The following is a 15,986-nucleotide window of genomic DNA, read 5'->3' on the forward strand; positions in this document are numbered from 1 at the left end:
AAATAAATAAATAAATAAGGCTGGGATGGGTTTGCTCTGGGTTCAATTCTCATTATCAAAAACAAAAAAATATTGGGCTTTTGAGAAACATCTTAAGTAGGTGATGTTGATGGACAATTAGAATCACAGCTAGCACTTAATATGAGCCATCCATCAGGCCACACCTTCTGTATATGTTGTTTAATTCAGTGCCCTTAATTTAATCCTCAGAGCCTGTGGTCTTTCCTAAATACCACTGCCTCCCAGGGCAGAGGGGGAGGTATAGCCAGGTGAAGATGAAGTCTAGGAAGTCTCCCTGGAGGAGGCAGGACCTCTGAAGTGTAAATAAGTGGAATCTGGAGGGAATAGCTGAGGGTGGTGGGCTTTCCAAGAGAGACAGGGAAGGGCTGACATGGGCAGTGAGTCACAGGAGAGGGGCATTGAGGGATAGAAGGGAACACTTGGGGCCTTGGTGGCCAGAGACCCCTAACCTGGCTGAGCTCGGTGTCTTCAGGGCTTGGAAATCATTGAGCAGCAACAGAAAGAGCCACAGGGACTTCCGGTCTCCAAACTGACCCACAAGGGTGAAGTTGAGATCCTGCGGGACCTGGACGAGACGCTGACCCTGGAGGACCTGGTGGTGAGTGGGGGCCTGAGTTGGCACTGGGCAGAGATCCTACTCCTTACCTCACAGTTGTGTGGCCTTGGACAAGTCACCTGTCTACTCTGTGACCCTCTTGTTCTTGATAGAGAAGGGACCGTCATCTTTACTGCACAGGGTCTAGGCAGCCACTGTGCGAGATGGGACCACATTCATGGGTCTGTTTGTGCCACCGTGCTACTAGTCCCGCTCCTTCCAGGTTAACTCCAAGGCATTCCTGTGCGTGGTACTAGGGCTATCACCGCAGTCACCCCCTTCCCAGCCAGGTCTGTAGCTGGGATGCAGGAGACTACACCATTCCAGGCAGAGAAGGGACAGAGACCTGTTCTATCCAGTGAGTTTGTTTGAAGATGCTGTAGGCAAGGCAGTCGGCCAGAGGCCCTCCTGGAACTTGCTCTCGTACCTGGACAAGGTCTGGGTTCTGAGCCTCCTCTTGTCGCTGGGATTGGCTCCACCCTCAGGCACATCCAGGACCTTCCTCCCCCTGGGCTCCTCCCTCTTGTCTGGCATGGTGCTCAGCAGCCCCAGAATCAGATGACCAGGTATTGTGGCCTCCTGGAGCCAGCAACAACTTCCACTTGGCCCGTGTCAGTCATTCTCAGAAGGCCGCTCTGGCTTGGTTGGGTGATCCATGGATCCATTGTCACCTGGCACTAATGAGCTTGTATCCAAGGCAGAGGGGTGCAGGGTAGGCCCTTTGGCCCGTATTCATTCACTCAGTATGCCTCCTGGGTGCAGTGAACATGACAAGCAAAACTGCTTCCTAGGCCTCCCATCACCAATACTCAGATGGAAGAAAACTGCTGCTGTGCAGACAGGAGCCCCCAGGGGGTGTGACTGCTCCCTAACCCAAAGCAAGCCATGTTCCCTGAATAAACTGAGAGTCAGTGTGTGGAGGCGCTGGGACCCTAAAGAGAAGCCCTCAGTCCCAGGAGAAAAGAGAGAGAGGAGGTGGACGAGCAGGGAAGGGGAAGACATGCATAATAATCTTTACTCTGTTTTAACACTGGCTGTGTGCCCTTTTTACAAACAGCCCCTCATTCAGACCTGGCAATGACAGGTCTGGTGCAATGCTGCATCTGAAACCTTTGGCCTGAGGTCATGTAGTGTACCGTGGTGGAGCTGAGACACAAACCGGGGCTACCTCACTCCAAAGCCACTGTTTTGAGAGGTGGATGCGAGGCAAGGGTAGAATTTCAGGATCTTCTCTACCCTCCCCCACGGTACTGGAGTTTGAACTCAGAGCCTCACGCTTTTTAGGTAAGCACTCAACCACTTGAGCAACTCTGCCAGCCCTATTTTGTGTTGGGCATTTTTGAGATAGGGTCTTGTGAATTTTTTGCCCTGTTTGGCTTCAAACCACAATCCTCCTTATCTCTGCCTTCTGAATAGCTAGGATTACAGGCGTGAGCCACTGTTGCCCTGCCACAGAGTCTTCACAACCTTCCTAAAGCAACATTTTTTGTTCAGTTTGTTTTGGGTTTTCTTTTGGGCAATACTAGGGTTTGAACTCATGACTAGGCAAGTGATCTGCACCTTGAGCCACACCTCCAGCCCTTTTTGCTCTGGGGCTTGAACTCAGGGCCTACACCTTGAGCCACTCCATCAGCCCTTTTTTGGGATGGGTTTTTTTGAGATTGGGTCTATTGAGCTATTTGCCTGGCTGGCTTCGTACTGCAATGCTCCTGATCTCTGCCTCTTGAGTAGCTAGGATTATAGGCGTGAACCACCCGTGCATGGCTTGCTCTGGTAATTTTTGAGATAGGGTCTCGCTTTATACCCAAGCTGGCCTGGACTGTAGTCCTCTTATAACTGCCTCCCACATAGTTGGGATGACAAGTACATGTCATCGTGCCTACCTTTTTTTGGTTGGAATGGGGTCACATAAACTGCTCCCCTCTCTGCCCCTGCCCCAGGCTGGCCTTGAACTGTGATCCTACTGATCTTCACTTCCTGAATAGCTAGGATTACAGGTGTAAGTCACACATGTTTCCCTGCGTTTAAAGTGCTTTGAAGGGCCATGAAGAGTCTTGAAAGCATTCCTTCTTCCTGAGTCTGTCTGCTTCTGAGAACTGGACCTCCAGGAAGAAGGTAACGTTTAGGAAAACACATGCTGCACAGAGATGTCCTCCAGACTGCTCACAATAGTGACAACCTGAAAATGACCCAGATGTCTAGCAACAGAGGTGATGTGTGGTACAACATGCCCCTCACTGCAGTGGCCACAGGAACTGAATAACAGGGCAGGTGCTGCTAAAATCAGTGGACAAAAATGAGGATGCAAAGTTCCGTATCTAATCTGTTATTATAGCAAAAGGACCCCTAAGCCCTGTATGTAGAAAAACTCTGACAAAGAAATACCCAGTACATCAAGGGGTGATTTTTCTAATTATTCAGTTTTTTGGTATCCACTTTTCTTTACAATTCCAGTGTCCTGTAGTAAAAATACATTATTTAGACAGACTGCATCCTTGAGGCTCCCTATCTACGAGGGTTCCCGACTTGCCCAGCTACCTTCCCATCTGTCCATCTCTGCCTTCCAGGAACCCACAGTGTTTGGAAACTGCAGTCCACCAGGCCTGCCTGCCCTGACAGAGGACACCACAGACCAACACCAACAGCACTTCATGGACCCCAACTGCCGCATCTGTGCGGGTGGGCTGGGGCCATGCATAGGGATCAGCCACAATGGGGTGGGCGATCTAGGGAGAAGGTGTCATGGTGGGGGTCCCCATGCCTCATGCCTCAGGTCACCTTGAGATGAACTTTGGCTCTCAAGCCATGGGTTGGCTTCTGTTTCTGCCTGCCTTTGTTTCAATTTTGCTGTTGTTTACAGACTGGGAGGCCTCGAGCGAGCTGTCAGACTTCTTCAGAGCCACCAAGAACCAGGGGGACAGTGTTTCCCAGACAGCCCCAAGTTCAGCTCCTACATGTTCTCCAGAGATGCCCAACACCAGGGAGACACTTCCCACAGAGTCCCAGGACAGGTGTGGGACTGGGAGCCAGGAGGTGGGCAAGCCAGTAGGGAGGTCACCAGCGGGCAGCAGACACACAGCATGGGTTTTTCTTCCTGTATGGCCTTGGGCGAGTCTTCTTATCCTAGTGAACCTCAGTTTCCCCATTCGTGCAGTAGAACCAATCATCCCAGCCAACTGTTTCCCTCCTGCCACATTTGGACGGATATTCCAGTCAGGTCTGAAATGGATGCAGGTACTGGGGACAGTCCTAATGGCCCTGCTTCTCTCACTTCTCCTAGGCTCCAGCTGTCTGCCGGGCCCACAAGAGCCCTGCCCAGCCCACTGCCCTGGGAGGGTGCACTTGACATGTTCTCCATCAAGCGGTTCCGTGTCAAGGCCCAGCTGGTCTCAGGACACAACTGTGGGCTTGTCCAGGTACACCTGCCCTGCTCTCCAGCCCAGCCAGCCACCCACCTCCTGCTTATGCATTCATTTACTCATTCTGTACTCATTCTAAAGCGAGTCATTGGCACCTTCTCTGTGTCTGGCCTGTGCTAGGCATGAGGGCAGAGGCGACATCAGCCCCATTCCTGCTGAGGCACACAGGGCAAAACACTCCCTGTATCCCGTACCCCAAGGCATAAAGCAAGAGGGGCCCAGGAGTGGTGTCCAGTACCTCTCTGGTCCAGAGGAGAGTTTTAGGAGTGATTGTTGAGTGACTAAATGATCAGCTGAAGTGTCGGATGAGGGTGGGAGGTTAGAGAAAGGAGTGGGAGGCTTCTAAGAACTTGTAGAAGTTTGGCCAGGACAGGATATAGGCCTCTGGTGGTAATTAGAGCTCTTTGGGCAGCCACAGAGGGTCTCTATACACTGCCTGCCCATCTCCATCACCCAGGCTTTAGCCTTCCAGGTGCCTAGGAATGAGTTGCCTAAGGGGTGGAAAGCTAGAGGTTGACTGGCCATCCTACCTGCCCCAGGCTCTGCCAGAGGTGGTCCGCTCAGCAGGCTGCATTCCTCCCAACACTGTCTGGGACCGTCTGGCTGGCATGTGCCCAGCAGGGGCCAAGGTAACGACATCTCTCAGGTACCCCCACTTCTCCTCGACCATTTCCCCAGCTTGAGCTCCCTCCCTTTTCACCTCTGCTACAGAGGCCTGGTTTGGGAAGACAGGATGTTGTTCCCCCACTTGTTCCCAGTGTGAGTACAGAGTGACCCTGGACCAGTCCCTTTGCTTCCTCCTCTAAGGAAGTGGGCTCCCAGTGGTGTGGTGAGACTGGGGGTGTCTTCACACTCAGAGGACAACTGCTCCTCAGCTCTCTCTTCCTGTGACAACAGGACATCTGTGTGGTCAGACTGTGTCCTCATGGGGCTAGGGACACTGAGAACTGTCGCCTGCTCTACTCCTACCTTAACAACAAGCAGTGCCACGCCCTGGGGGCTGTGGAGCACATGGGGGTGGTTCTGCTGCCCCTGCCTGCCTTCCAGCCCCTGCCTAGCAGACTGCGCCTTCTGGGGGGCCCAGGTGAGTGCTCATTGCCCATACCACACCTGCCTTCTCTCATTGGTGGCCAGACTGGGGGTGGTTCCCAAGTCATCTGTTTCCTAGAAGTGGATCAGTGGTGGAGCACTGTGAGGCCTGGATTCCATCCCCAGCACTGAAAAAGAAAAAAGAAAAAGACTCACGCTTGGCTGTTTGAATGTCGCTCACTGTATACCAGCCATTGTTCCAAGAGTTTTACCTAGATGCAATCTTTTTTTTTTTTTTTTTTTGGTTCTTGGGATTGAACCCAGGTCATCATACATGCTAAGCATGTCTCTCTACCACTAAGTTACACCCTTCGCCCTTCCCCTAGATGAACTTTTATCCTCCCAAAATAACCCTACTGTCTGGGTGCTGGAAGGCTGAGATCAGGAGAATCAAGGTTCAAGGCCAATCTAGACAAATAGTTCATGAGACCCCCATTTCTAAAATAACCAGAGCAAAATGGACTGGAGGTGTGTGGCTCAAGCAGTAGAGTGCCTGCTTTGCAAGTGCAAAGCCCTGAGTTCAAACTCTAGTCCTGCCAAAATAAAAAAATAAAATAATCCTATTGAATGGTACTATTAGATTCTCCATTTTACAGATGAGGAAACTGAGGTAGGGAGAAGGCGAGTGACTTCCAAAGTCATGTAACCAAGCTTCACACCCTGGCGGCCTGGCTTCAGAAGCTGGCTGCTATTACGACCCACACTGCCTCTCCAGTAGACACCCCTGAAGCTTCCAGGGACCTCACGCCACATTTGACCCAGGTACAGAGAGAGACAAAGATCCAGAGACAATTGACTGAACATCACCAGGAACAGGAGGAAACGGTGTTTCCCTGGAGCTGTGCTGTCCAGGCATGTCCTCTGTTCCAGGATTACTCCAGGTGTGGCTCCAGGGAAGCACCTGGGGAGGAAGACTCTGGATTCAAAGGGGAACTGTAATTTTCTGCAGCAAATGCTTTTGCCTTTCTGGGCTGCAGGTCCTGGGATGATGAGAGAATCTGTGAAACCACAGATTCTTGAGGTCAAATCCTCCAGGCTCCACCCTCAGCCAGATGAACCTTACAAACCTTCTGGGCAGGCTTACCCTCTCACTCACTTTTCCTGGCCTCTCATGGGGCCTGTGTCACTGCCAGGAAGCTCTTCATGGGATCTAACCTCCAGACGTGCTACCACCAGAGTGCAACTTTGGGGGCTCCATGTTGTTCCCCTCCAGGCCTTGGGCCAATCCCTCCTCATTTTCCCAGGTCTGGAAACCACTCACTCCAGTCTGTTGCTAGCTGTGCTGCTCCCCAAGGAAGAGCTTCCAGACACAGCTGTGTCCAGTCCGGTGCGGGGCAAGGCTCGAAAGACAGTCTCCTTCAATACGAAAGTGGAGACAAGATGTTACCAGCCAGAAGACAAAAGATCCAGTGACACCCTGAAAGGTTCCCCTCCCCCAGGAGGGACCCTGCAGCAGAGCCAGGCCAAGGGCAGCCTAGCTCCAAGGGGCTTTTGTACTTGGCAGAGGTTCCCCAGGGGCAGGGGGAGGCTGTGGGCAGAGTCTAAGACTTGGAAGGGTCCTGGGCGAGGGTGGTGGCCCTCAGAAACCACTTGGGGCCAGCCTCGACATCCCTATTCAGTAGCACCAGTCATCCATGGCTTTGGCCATGGCCAGCACTTCCACAATGCCTCCTGCCTCCACCAAGGTCTGCTCCAGCACATCGAAGCCCTGATGTCCATGAATTACCAACTCCAAGCCTCACTATGGCCCCCAGGCCAGAAGCCCCTTCCCCCACACTCTGTAGCACCTATCCAGCTTCCTGAAGCCCCAGGGATTCTTGGCCTCCTCTGCCAGCCCCCTGCAGCTCCAGAACCCTCTGGGCCAGACCCTGACCCCTCTTTGGGCCCTAGAGATTGAGCTGGTTCTGAATGTCTCCCCTGCCTGACCCTCCTATCCACCAGAACAGGGAGTTTGATTCCCTTTTTTATGCTGAAGCAAGGGGAGATAGGTGGAAGAAGAGGGAGGTCAGCTGTCCCACGTGCCCTTTTTGTTTCCTGTTCTGCAGTCTGTTTGGTGTTGATTGTTTGGTTCAATAAAGAATTTGGCAAAGTTAGGATTGCATCTGCTGGCTGGACAGGAGAGACCCTAGTCCTAGTCTGGTGTGACTTGAGGTGTCTGAATTTTTGTGCACAGATGTGAGGCCTTGCCAGTTGTTGGTCTAGGGTCCTGAACCAGAGCACAGTGGCTTCTGGAAGCATTTAACAAGAATCCTGAAGTAGGGGGAAGGATGTGAAGAGAAGGCAGGACTGGGAAGGGTGGATAGAGAAACAGGCTTTTGAAGGGGCAGAGACACACAGATAACTAGCAAGCAAAAGGAGGGCAAATTGCAGGGGTTTTAAACTAAATGACCCAAGATTTTCTCATTTGGATAGATGGTTTGTGGATTTTTTTTTTTTTTTTTTGGGACACTGGGGTTTGAACTCAGAGCCTGACACTTGCCAGGCAGGCATTCTACCACTTGAACCACTCCACCAGCCCTCCTTTGGATAGATGGGGTAGCACAAAGCACCACCGTATTCCATGTGCCTGTGTGCACCTGTGAGGGTCTTTGTGCATGCGTGTGGGTATCCGTATGTGTATGTGATTGCGTGTTTGTTTTGTGGGTCTCTGTTGAGGCTGACTCCTTTCTGTATCTCTTCCCAGCTCTCAGGGAGAGTCAGGGGTTAGGCCTGGGATAGGCGTTCAGGTGGTTGAGGCTGCTGCTAGGACTGGCCAGTGCTGCCTTGCCTTGGGTTTGGAATGAGTTCCTCACAGCGGCTCTGATGGCACAGCTTCTCACTGTAGCATGTACCTCCAGAGAACTGAGTCTGGGAACCAGCTGCCTGGCTAACCCAGCCCAGCGTGGGGAAACACTGCAGGACCACACCCTTCGTCCCAGCTCCTGCATGGATGCACCGCTGCCCATTTTCTCCAAGTCTACCCGCACACGGACCTTGCTGCTCACCCTGCTGGATTGAGAAGGCGGGGTGATGATTGTTAGGGGGATCCCCTCTTTCTTCCTGGCCCCATAAAGTCAACGGTTGCCCTACCCGCGGCGGACAGCAGAGGGGGCCCTTGGCCTTGGGATGGAGGTCTGGGCTGGCGGGACCAAGGCTGAGCTGGGGGCGGGGTAAGAGAATTTTGTCGCCGGGGTTGGAAGATGGGGCGAGAGGTGGGGCGGGGGAAGGAGGGTGCACAGGAGGGGTCTGGACAGTAAACCAGGGGAGAGAGCGGGGTTCCTTTGGGAACTTCTCTGGCTCTGAAGGGCCCGAGAACGCCACAGCCTCCGAGCTCTATGCAAATGACGCAAATTACTATGCAAACCTACTGCTGGACTCGGAGTCTGCAACTTGGGTGGCTTTCCTAACGCAGTCGAGGTCGGGGAAACGTCTATGCACCCCTCCCCCAGGCTGGAGCTTTTTCCCAGGGAGCCGGGAGAGGCTCTCGGGGAAGAACAAACTCTGGCCCTTGGTAGGACATTCCTTTCCGAGCTTTAATTTGATCTCCATAAATGGGATGCTACCATGAGCCCTGACACCTTGCCCGCGGAAACATGGCGGTAACCGGACCCCGGAATCTTGCAGCCTGCCTCGAAGGGGGACTGAACCACATGACCCCACCCACCTTCTGGCCCCAGTCCACAAGCCCCTCGCTTGTGTCTATCTTGGCAGGGGCCAGGAACGCTGCTTAAGCATGACGTTGCTAGGGGGCGTGACCGGCGGTTGCTAGGCTCGAGGGACGTTGCTATGCAACGCTGGGCGGGGCTCGAGTTGCTAGGCCGGAATAGGAGTCCCTGCTACTCAAAGGGTTTTGGTGGAAGGGGCTTCGGACCAGCTAGGATCGCGACGCTGCTCTGAGATTTTTCCCCACTCTGGACGAAGTCTTTGGGGGGATGGGGGGGCTTCTGATTCACATCCTCTGCCACTCGGTGATCCTCTCGGCCCAGGAGCGAGGGACCCTGGGTCTTTGTGCACGTGTCTATGCGTCTGCTGGTGCAGATGGGGGGTGGGGGAGGTGTCGCCTTTGGATTTCCATAGCAACTGCTCCTGTGCCACCCCATTGCTCCTAAAGATTTGAGCAATTGCATGTACAAATTTACATATATCTGCATGTCATTAACATAGAGGCAGGCCTGGAACTTGTTTGGGCAACTATCTCTGGATAGTCCCCTTTGATTTTCTCTCATCCCGTCTGATGGGCACCTGGGCTGTGAGTGTTTTACTTATCGGTGTTCCCAGATTTGGGGAGATTCCCCAGTTCCCTAAACAATGCCAAGTCTTGTTGGAACCCAGTTCTGTCCTCTCCTGGCTGTGTGGCCTTGGGTTAGGTCCCCTCTCTATGGCTCAGTTTCCCTTTCTGTAAGTAAATCCCTAACTCATTAGGTTATGTGAGAGTTAAGTGGAATGCTACTGATACACAGACTGCTGCTTTGGCACACAGTAGGCACTCACGGTAGCTCCCTCTCTCCCTCCTTAGAGCCTAGTTCCTTTTAGAACCCAACTAAAGCAAATCAATTTTTTTTGCAGCTCAAGACATGACAACTAGACACCAGAACTTCCAGATGTCAGGGCAGACTGGATTCCAGGTGCAGGATGGACAGTTGTCTTGCCTGTTTGTCTTTGGAGGCTGGAGACCAGGTTGGTACAGCATGGACCTGTCCACTCCCAGTCCTTATCTCTCTCAAGAAGTCTCAAGGATTTCTAGAACCCTTGCATTCCTATCCCAAAGTCTCTGGAGTCTGAGGCACTGCAGCAGTGGTAGCTGAGATGAGAGGCTGAAGATGGAGCCAATGAGGTAGTGGCTGAGAAAGTGCTCTGTGGGACTGAGATGTCTGACTTGGAGCAGGGCCCTGGGAACAGCAGAGAACAGGAATTTCACTTGGACAGCTGCATGTCTGAGTCCTTACCAGACAGGTCTGGGGATCCCTAGTACTACTCCCTTTACCCTTTCTGTGTCTCAGGTTCCCCATTGTGGATAACAGATTACTCTGCTACAATGTAGCGGAGTGGGGGTGGGGTGAGGGGGTGGGGAAGCAAGGGAGTCCACTCAGTAGGAAGAGCTCTCTCACAGAGCAGTGGAAGGAGTTCTCTGTTTTCGTGGCTGTGCAAGCACAGAAGCATGGCTGGGATGGAGCTGCAGAACTTTCTCCTGCAAGTTCTTTTTCTTGTTTGGACTCCAGCCTCTCCAAGGTTGGGAAGTCCTTCCTGGGTCTTTTGCCTTTCCTGCTCTGGTGGAGGCTCCTTCTTGCTCTCCCTTCTCCCAGTGTCCCTGTAACCTTAATATTCTTGATTGGTAGGGTCACATAGATACAGAAGCAGCGTCAAAGGGGAAAAACCATGTTGGTGTTAATTCTCAATTAGGTTCAGATAATTAAAATTAATGAGATTGGTTCTTATCCTGGTCGAAGAAGGTTATTGGTGATGGGTGGCGGGGTGGTATGTGTGTGGGGGTGATCGGTCAGTTGGCTTCTGGGAGGTGTGACTGCATAGGTGCCAGACCTTGCAGTTGTCACTCTTGACTACTATATATAAGACTGCTGCCTGCTGCAGGTAGGCCAGCCCTTTCCCGGTAGCCACCTGTGTTCCACAGGTGAGAGTTCCAGGGACAGGCTGAGAGCCTGGCAATACCCGGCTGGCCTGCCTGTGTCCCACTCTGGGGGCCAATTAAGCCTCTATCCCTAGCCGCGCCGATTAACAGTTAATAAGGCAGCAAACACCTGCAGCTATGGAGGAGAATTAAGAACAACAGTCGGCATAATACACAACCCGATAAGTGAGCAATTAACAACCCGAGAAAGATTAATAGAAGCAATTATGTCCTACTCAGAGCTCTGTAAATACGACTGTCAACTGCTGGGGGATTCAGTCCAGTCTCACCTGGGCCCACCCCCAACCACAGCCTCTGCCCACAGAGGAGCCAATGGAGCCAGCCTGTGGCGCCTGGACCACAGAGCCACGTACACACCGGGCATGTACAAATATGCAAATGTATGCAGGCATGCACACAAGAGAGACCCATAGATGCAATCACACAAATACAAAATCCGCCACTGTCACTGTCACATTCACACAGTTATGGGTACAGATAGGCACACATAAGTCCTTCCAGAAATACACATAGACATACCCACAATGTCACAAAGAGACACTCTCCTGTCTTATACAGAGCTAGAGCCACACCAATTACCAGACATGCTAAGACAGCAACTTAGACAGATAAATACACACAGTTTCATTCTCAAAAGTGGGTAAGGGTTAACAACCTAGAGCCTTGGCCAGAGAGAACTGGTGTAAGGGTAAAATAGCCACATAAGGAACAGACAGAATGCATGTGAACACATATAAAAGGTGTCTGCATACGTGTGACTCTAAGTGTGTGCATCCTCGCAAGAATGTGTGTTACTGATGTATAGGTGTGTTCCAGGGTATAAACACACATGTGCCTGTACATTTGTGTGGCCATGTGAGCAGAATGTACCACGATGTAAGCTTGTGTCTGGTGGGTCTGTGACTATACATGTGTGTGTCAGGCTCCTATGTGATGCTGTACAGTGCCAGGTCTGGGTAATTGTGTAGGTATATGTCAGAGAGGCTCTACATGAGTCCTGTCTCTGCTGGGCCAGGTGGGGGACACTTCCTGGAGGGACCCCTTCCCAGGGAACCTAGGAGTTCTGGTGTTGCCTAAGACCAGAGTCACCTCCAGAGAACAGGGCTGGAGGACAGGCAGGGACACTCTAGGGCTTCTTGGCGCACATAGATTCCCTTACAGGGACTTCTGGCTCCTCTAAAGAAATGGACTAGATGGTTAATTTCTCCTGATTGAAAGCTGAACTAGGAATTCACAGAGCACCCCTGCATCCACTCAGAGATTCCCATGGAAAACCCCTAGACCAGGAGGCTGAGGCAGGAAAACAGTCAATTTGAGGCCAGCCTGGACTGCATAGCAAGACCCTGTCTCAAAAAAACAAAAAACAAAAGAAAAAAAGAAAAGGAAAAAGAAAACTCCCAAACCTGTCTCCCAGTCTGGACAGACACTGCTCCACACAGAAATCCCAGACCACAAGGACACAGTCTTGCTAACACATAAACACAGAAGGTGACGAATAGGAGTACTGACACATGAAATGCTTCTCACAGCCACAGCAGGACCTAGCCTCCACACGTAAGCTCAGATGGCTCCAGATCACCCCCGCATACCCACACATCATCACTGTCTGAGGTAAGTCTAATGTCAGGCCTGGGAACCCAGAGGGGCGTCCTTTGACAGGCCTCCCCACCTCCCCCAACACCAGCCTGGCCAGATGGTGGAGGCTGGCAGGCCTCAAGAGAGCTGTCCATCACCACTAACCCGATGGCTGACAGGCAGGCGCACTGAGACCTGGCTCTGCCAGATAGGGTGGGGGTGTAAATACGGGGTTATCAGACTCACCAACATCTCCTGACACACGCCCCCAGACCAGGATGGGGCATGTGCTAGGGCTCCTGTTGTTGGATAGCAAGGAAGTTCTGAGTGGGGGCACATCAAGACCCACCCTCCACCAACATCTTCAGGAAATAAAAGGACTCAGGACACAGATAGACACTCTTCCTCTGATCCCTACAGGGATGAGCCATCTCTGAAGGCCAGGGCTGACTTGCAGAGAGCCCAGCCAGCCCCTCACTTCCCTGCCTATACCATCTAATGAAAACAGACAGAAAACAGTGGTGGCCAGGAAGACAGATCTGAGGGTCCCACAGCTAGAACCTCTGCCTGTCAGGCTGTCCTGCTCTGCCTGTCCGGTCTTCGGTTTGACTCTTATTCATTTAATTGTTTTCCATTCATTCATTTGTTCAACTCACTCTACCAATGAAGGCGTTAAATAAATCATTATATTCCGTCCAATGGCCTGGCTGCCCTCCTGGATCCTGGCTCTGGGCTCTGAGAGAGAAGGAGGGAGTGGAAAGGATACTCCTAGACCCTACTTCTTCCTCAGTTTCTCAAAATGAAATAGAAAGTGCTTTTTTTGCAGCTGGTGGAAAAGCGCCAAGTCCCGGGATGACAGACAATAATCCTTATGCACTCCGCACTTTGTCAGGCACTGTTCTAAGAGCTTTGCATGAAATAATTCCGTACATCCTCCTAACAACGCTAGGAGGCAGCTATTATTATCCCCGTTTGGAGGCACAGGGAGGTTAAGTAACTGGCCCAAGGTCAAACCGCTTGTCAGAGCCACCCCTAATGTTTAAAGAGCTTAGGGCAAGAATATCAAAGGAGGTTCCTAGCCTTCTATTCAATCCCCTTCTTATTCTGCCTGGTACACATGCCTGTGGACACGCCAACATTCCAGTACCTGCTTGGTCCACATGCCTAGCAAATAGCAACCCTTTGAGGTGGGAAAGAGGTCCACAGGCCCCAGCAACTGGCTTAGGGCCGCCTGAGCAGGGACTTGAGGAATTCTGGGTTGAGGCATGGTCTACAAGAGGGCTGGAGCACCAGGTGGGGACAACCCTGTGGGCTTGCAGATCTTCAGATTCTTTGTCTCCTGCAGAAGAGGCCAAAGTGGGTCATCTAAAGTGGGGGAAACCAAGCACTGGTGACTCACACCTGTAATCCTAGCTGCTCAGGAGGCAGAGATCAGGAGGCTTGCAGTTCGAAGCCATCCCAGGCAAACCGTACACGAGACCCTATCTCAAAAAAATCCACCTCAAAAGGGCTGGTGGAGTGGCTCAATCAAGGTGTAGGGCCTGATTGAGGGCCCCCTACTGGGGTGTAGACCCCAGTACTTCAATAAATAAATAAATAAAAAGTGGGGAGCCCAGAACAGGGACTTCTGTTGCCCAAGCCTGAGAGTCCTGGCGCTAGTAAGTGACAGCCCCAGAATCTGACCCTAGTTGTTCTGGTCAAAGAATCCCTCCTACAGAATGGGGCAGAGGCACTGGAGTCTTACCTCAGACCCAGTTCTGACCAAATTCTGGCCACTCTCACCCACGGGAAGAAAGAGGTGGGTACTCTCAAGAATGACCTGATTCTTAATCTTGTCACCCTTCCCGCTCCATTTTCACAGTCATCCCCACCCCTTCTGCCCCAAAGGTTAGAGAAGAAGTGGGACTCCAGGGTTGATTGGATGGGGACCTTAGGAGTCAATACAGCAGCTGGGCCTTGGTGGCTGGGACCCCAGGATCCCTGCTCGGTCTCCAGAGGCTTTTTCACATAATTACCCAGGCCAGGAATTTGGATCTCTGGTGCCAGCCAGGCCCTTGTTATGCAAATGTAGGCAAATGAGATGCAAACAGAGCAGTCCCAGATTAACAGAGAAATCCCCAGCAGCTGGAGGAGTCGCCATAAAGTCAGCTTGCTCAGCTTCCCAGATTCCCCTCGCTCAGACTCTTGTCCACCTGGGTCTGTCTGCGCCACCATCCTTCCTCCGCTTCAGAAGGTGTCTGCTCAGACATAGGAAGGATCTGGACAAGAGGGGATAGTAAACCCACCACCCTTCCAGTCTGAGATCTCGTCCCCTCCCCTGACTTTAATGAGATTATGTGGTGTTTCCCTCTGTTTTGCCCTGTGAAAGAGGGGATTCCCACTCATGTACATATACATACACACACACAGGCACAAAGTTGGGAGGAAGGGCAGCCCCAATGATGCACGCACAAATACACTCAGACACAGTTGCACACAGCCTCACACACATACAAATTGGGCCAAGTGCCCCCCAATCCCCTGACATGCTGTAAATTAAACCACAGCCATCAACAGGCTGCAGTGTGGTGGGACAGCAGGCTTTGTTCCCACCCTGGACCTGGAAGGGTAAGGATGCTGTTAGTCCTGGCCAATGCGAAGAGAGAAGGAGCCAAAGACCCTCCCCTGGGCATGACCCTGAGGAAGAGGCTTAGAGCCCTGGGGATTCCAGCTGGTGTCTGAGCCCTCGAGTATGCCCGTGGGAGCCTGGCCCCTGGCAGGCCCAACCAGTCCAGGCCCAACTTCTAAAAATAAGAGCCGGGAATTGAAGACTCTGGTTGGTTCTGCAGGAGCCTGTTGCCATGGCAACCCCTTCTCAGAGGCCTCCTCCTGGCTGGGCTGCCCCGTTTGACTGCAGGTCCCTGTGCCAGGTCCCTGTGATGGCCCCTCTGTCAGCCCTCCTGAGGGAGGGAGAAGCGGGTGTGTGGCTGGGGGTGATGCAGGCAGGAGGACCTTGGGGACGTGGTCGGAGTACAATAGCTTGTGTGTGAGACCCAGGCTGAAGCTGACTGTGCTGGAGTCTGTGTGACTATTGGGGTGCGTGACTGTGTGTGATGGATGACCTCTGTTAGGCTGTGTCCCTGGGTGTACATCAGCACCTGTGAGTTGTCTTGAGTCTCTGTGAGTTACTGTTCTCTATCTCTGTGGATCTGTATCCGTGTGTGACAGTGTGTGTCTGTGTCCTCGGGGAGGAAACTAGCCATGGCCTTTCTGGGCATGCCCCTGCTCACACCCTTCACCCCCCTTTCCTTAACCCCACCTGTGCACCCCCACACCCTGGCAACAGCTGTAGGCTGGCAGTGTAGAGGGGAAGATCAGCAGGGGTGCTCAAGGTAAGCTAGAGGTCAGTGGGGTGTGGTGATGGGATCAACTTCTCCCAGCCTGTTGCCGAATATCAGATAAACTCCAAGTGTGCAGTAGGGGAGGAAGCACTCCTAAAACTGTGCAGTCTAAATCTCGGAGTGCTATGGTCACTGTCAGCAGCAGAGGGTCCCCTCCCCCACCCCTCCTCCCCTCTCCAATTAATCACCAAGTCCTGTCAAGTCTGCTCTAATCACTGCTCCAATGGGCCCCTCCTCTCATTCTCTCAGTCACCATAGCCCAGACAAAGCCAAACCCACTC

General features: G+C 52.4%; 1 protein-coding gene and 1 long non-coding RNA gene across 13 annotated transcripts in view; both read left to right on the forward strand.

Moving 5' to 3' along the window:
• The window catches only part of Spocd1 (SPOC domain containing 1), a 32,010-nt gene extending 24,793 nt beyond the window's left edge, over window positions 1–7,217 (forward strand). For all 12 annotated transcript variants that reach the window (XM_074080703.1, XM_074080700.1, XM_074080702.1 and 9 more), the window contains 7 exons: window positions 494–619; window positions 3,184–3,295; window positions 3,477–3,627; window positions 3,897–4,032; window positions 4,575–4,664; window positions 4,933–5,119; window positions 6,369–7,217. In XM_074080703.1, the coding sequence (XP_073936804.1) occupies window positions 494–619; window positions 3,184–3,295; window positions 3,477–3,627; window positions 3,897–4,032; window positions 4,575–4,664; window positions 4,933–5,119; window positions 6,369–7,021 (1,455 nt within the window). In that variant the 3' untranslated portion in view covers window positions 7,022–7,217. The remainder of the gene's footprint in view (window positions 1–493; window positions 620–3,183; window positions 3,296–3,476; window positions 3,628–3,896; window positions 4,033–4,574; window positions 4,665–4,932; window positions 5,120–6,368) is intronic.
• A 1,394-nt stretch (window positions 7,218–8,611) lies between these two features.
• LOC141424988 (uncharacterized) lies at window positions 8,612–12,941 on the forward strand. The gene is made up of 4 exons (XR_012449995.1): window positions 8,612–9,071; window positions 9,670–9,780; window positions 12,280–12,361; window positions 12,746–12,941. It is a non-coding gene; the product is annotated as an uncharacterized lncRNA (long non-coding RNA).
• Window positions 12,942–15,986: the final 3,045 nt, after the last annotated feature.

The sequence above is a fragment of the Castor canadensis genome, chromosome 7 (assembly GCF_047511655.1).
Source record: "Castor canadensis chromosome 7, mCasCan1.hap1v2, whole genome shotgun sequence".
Classification (NCBI taxonomy): Eukaryota; Metazoa; Chordata; class Mammalia; order Rodentia; family Castoridae; genus Castor; species Castor canadensis.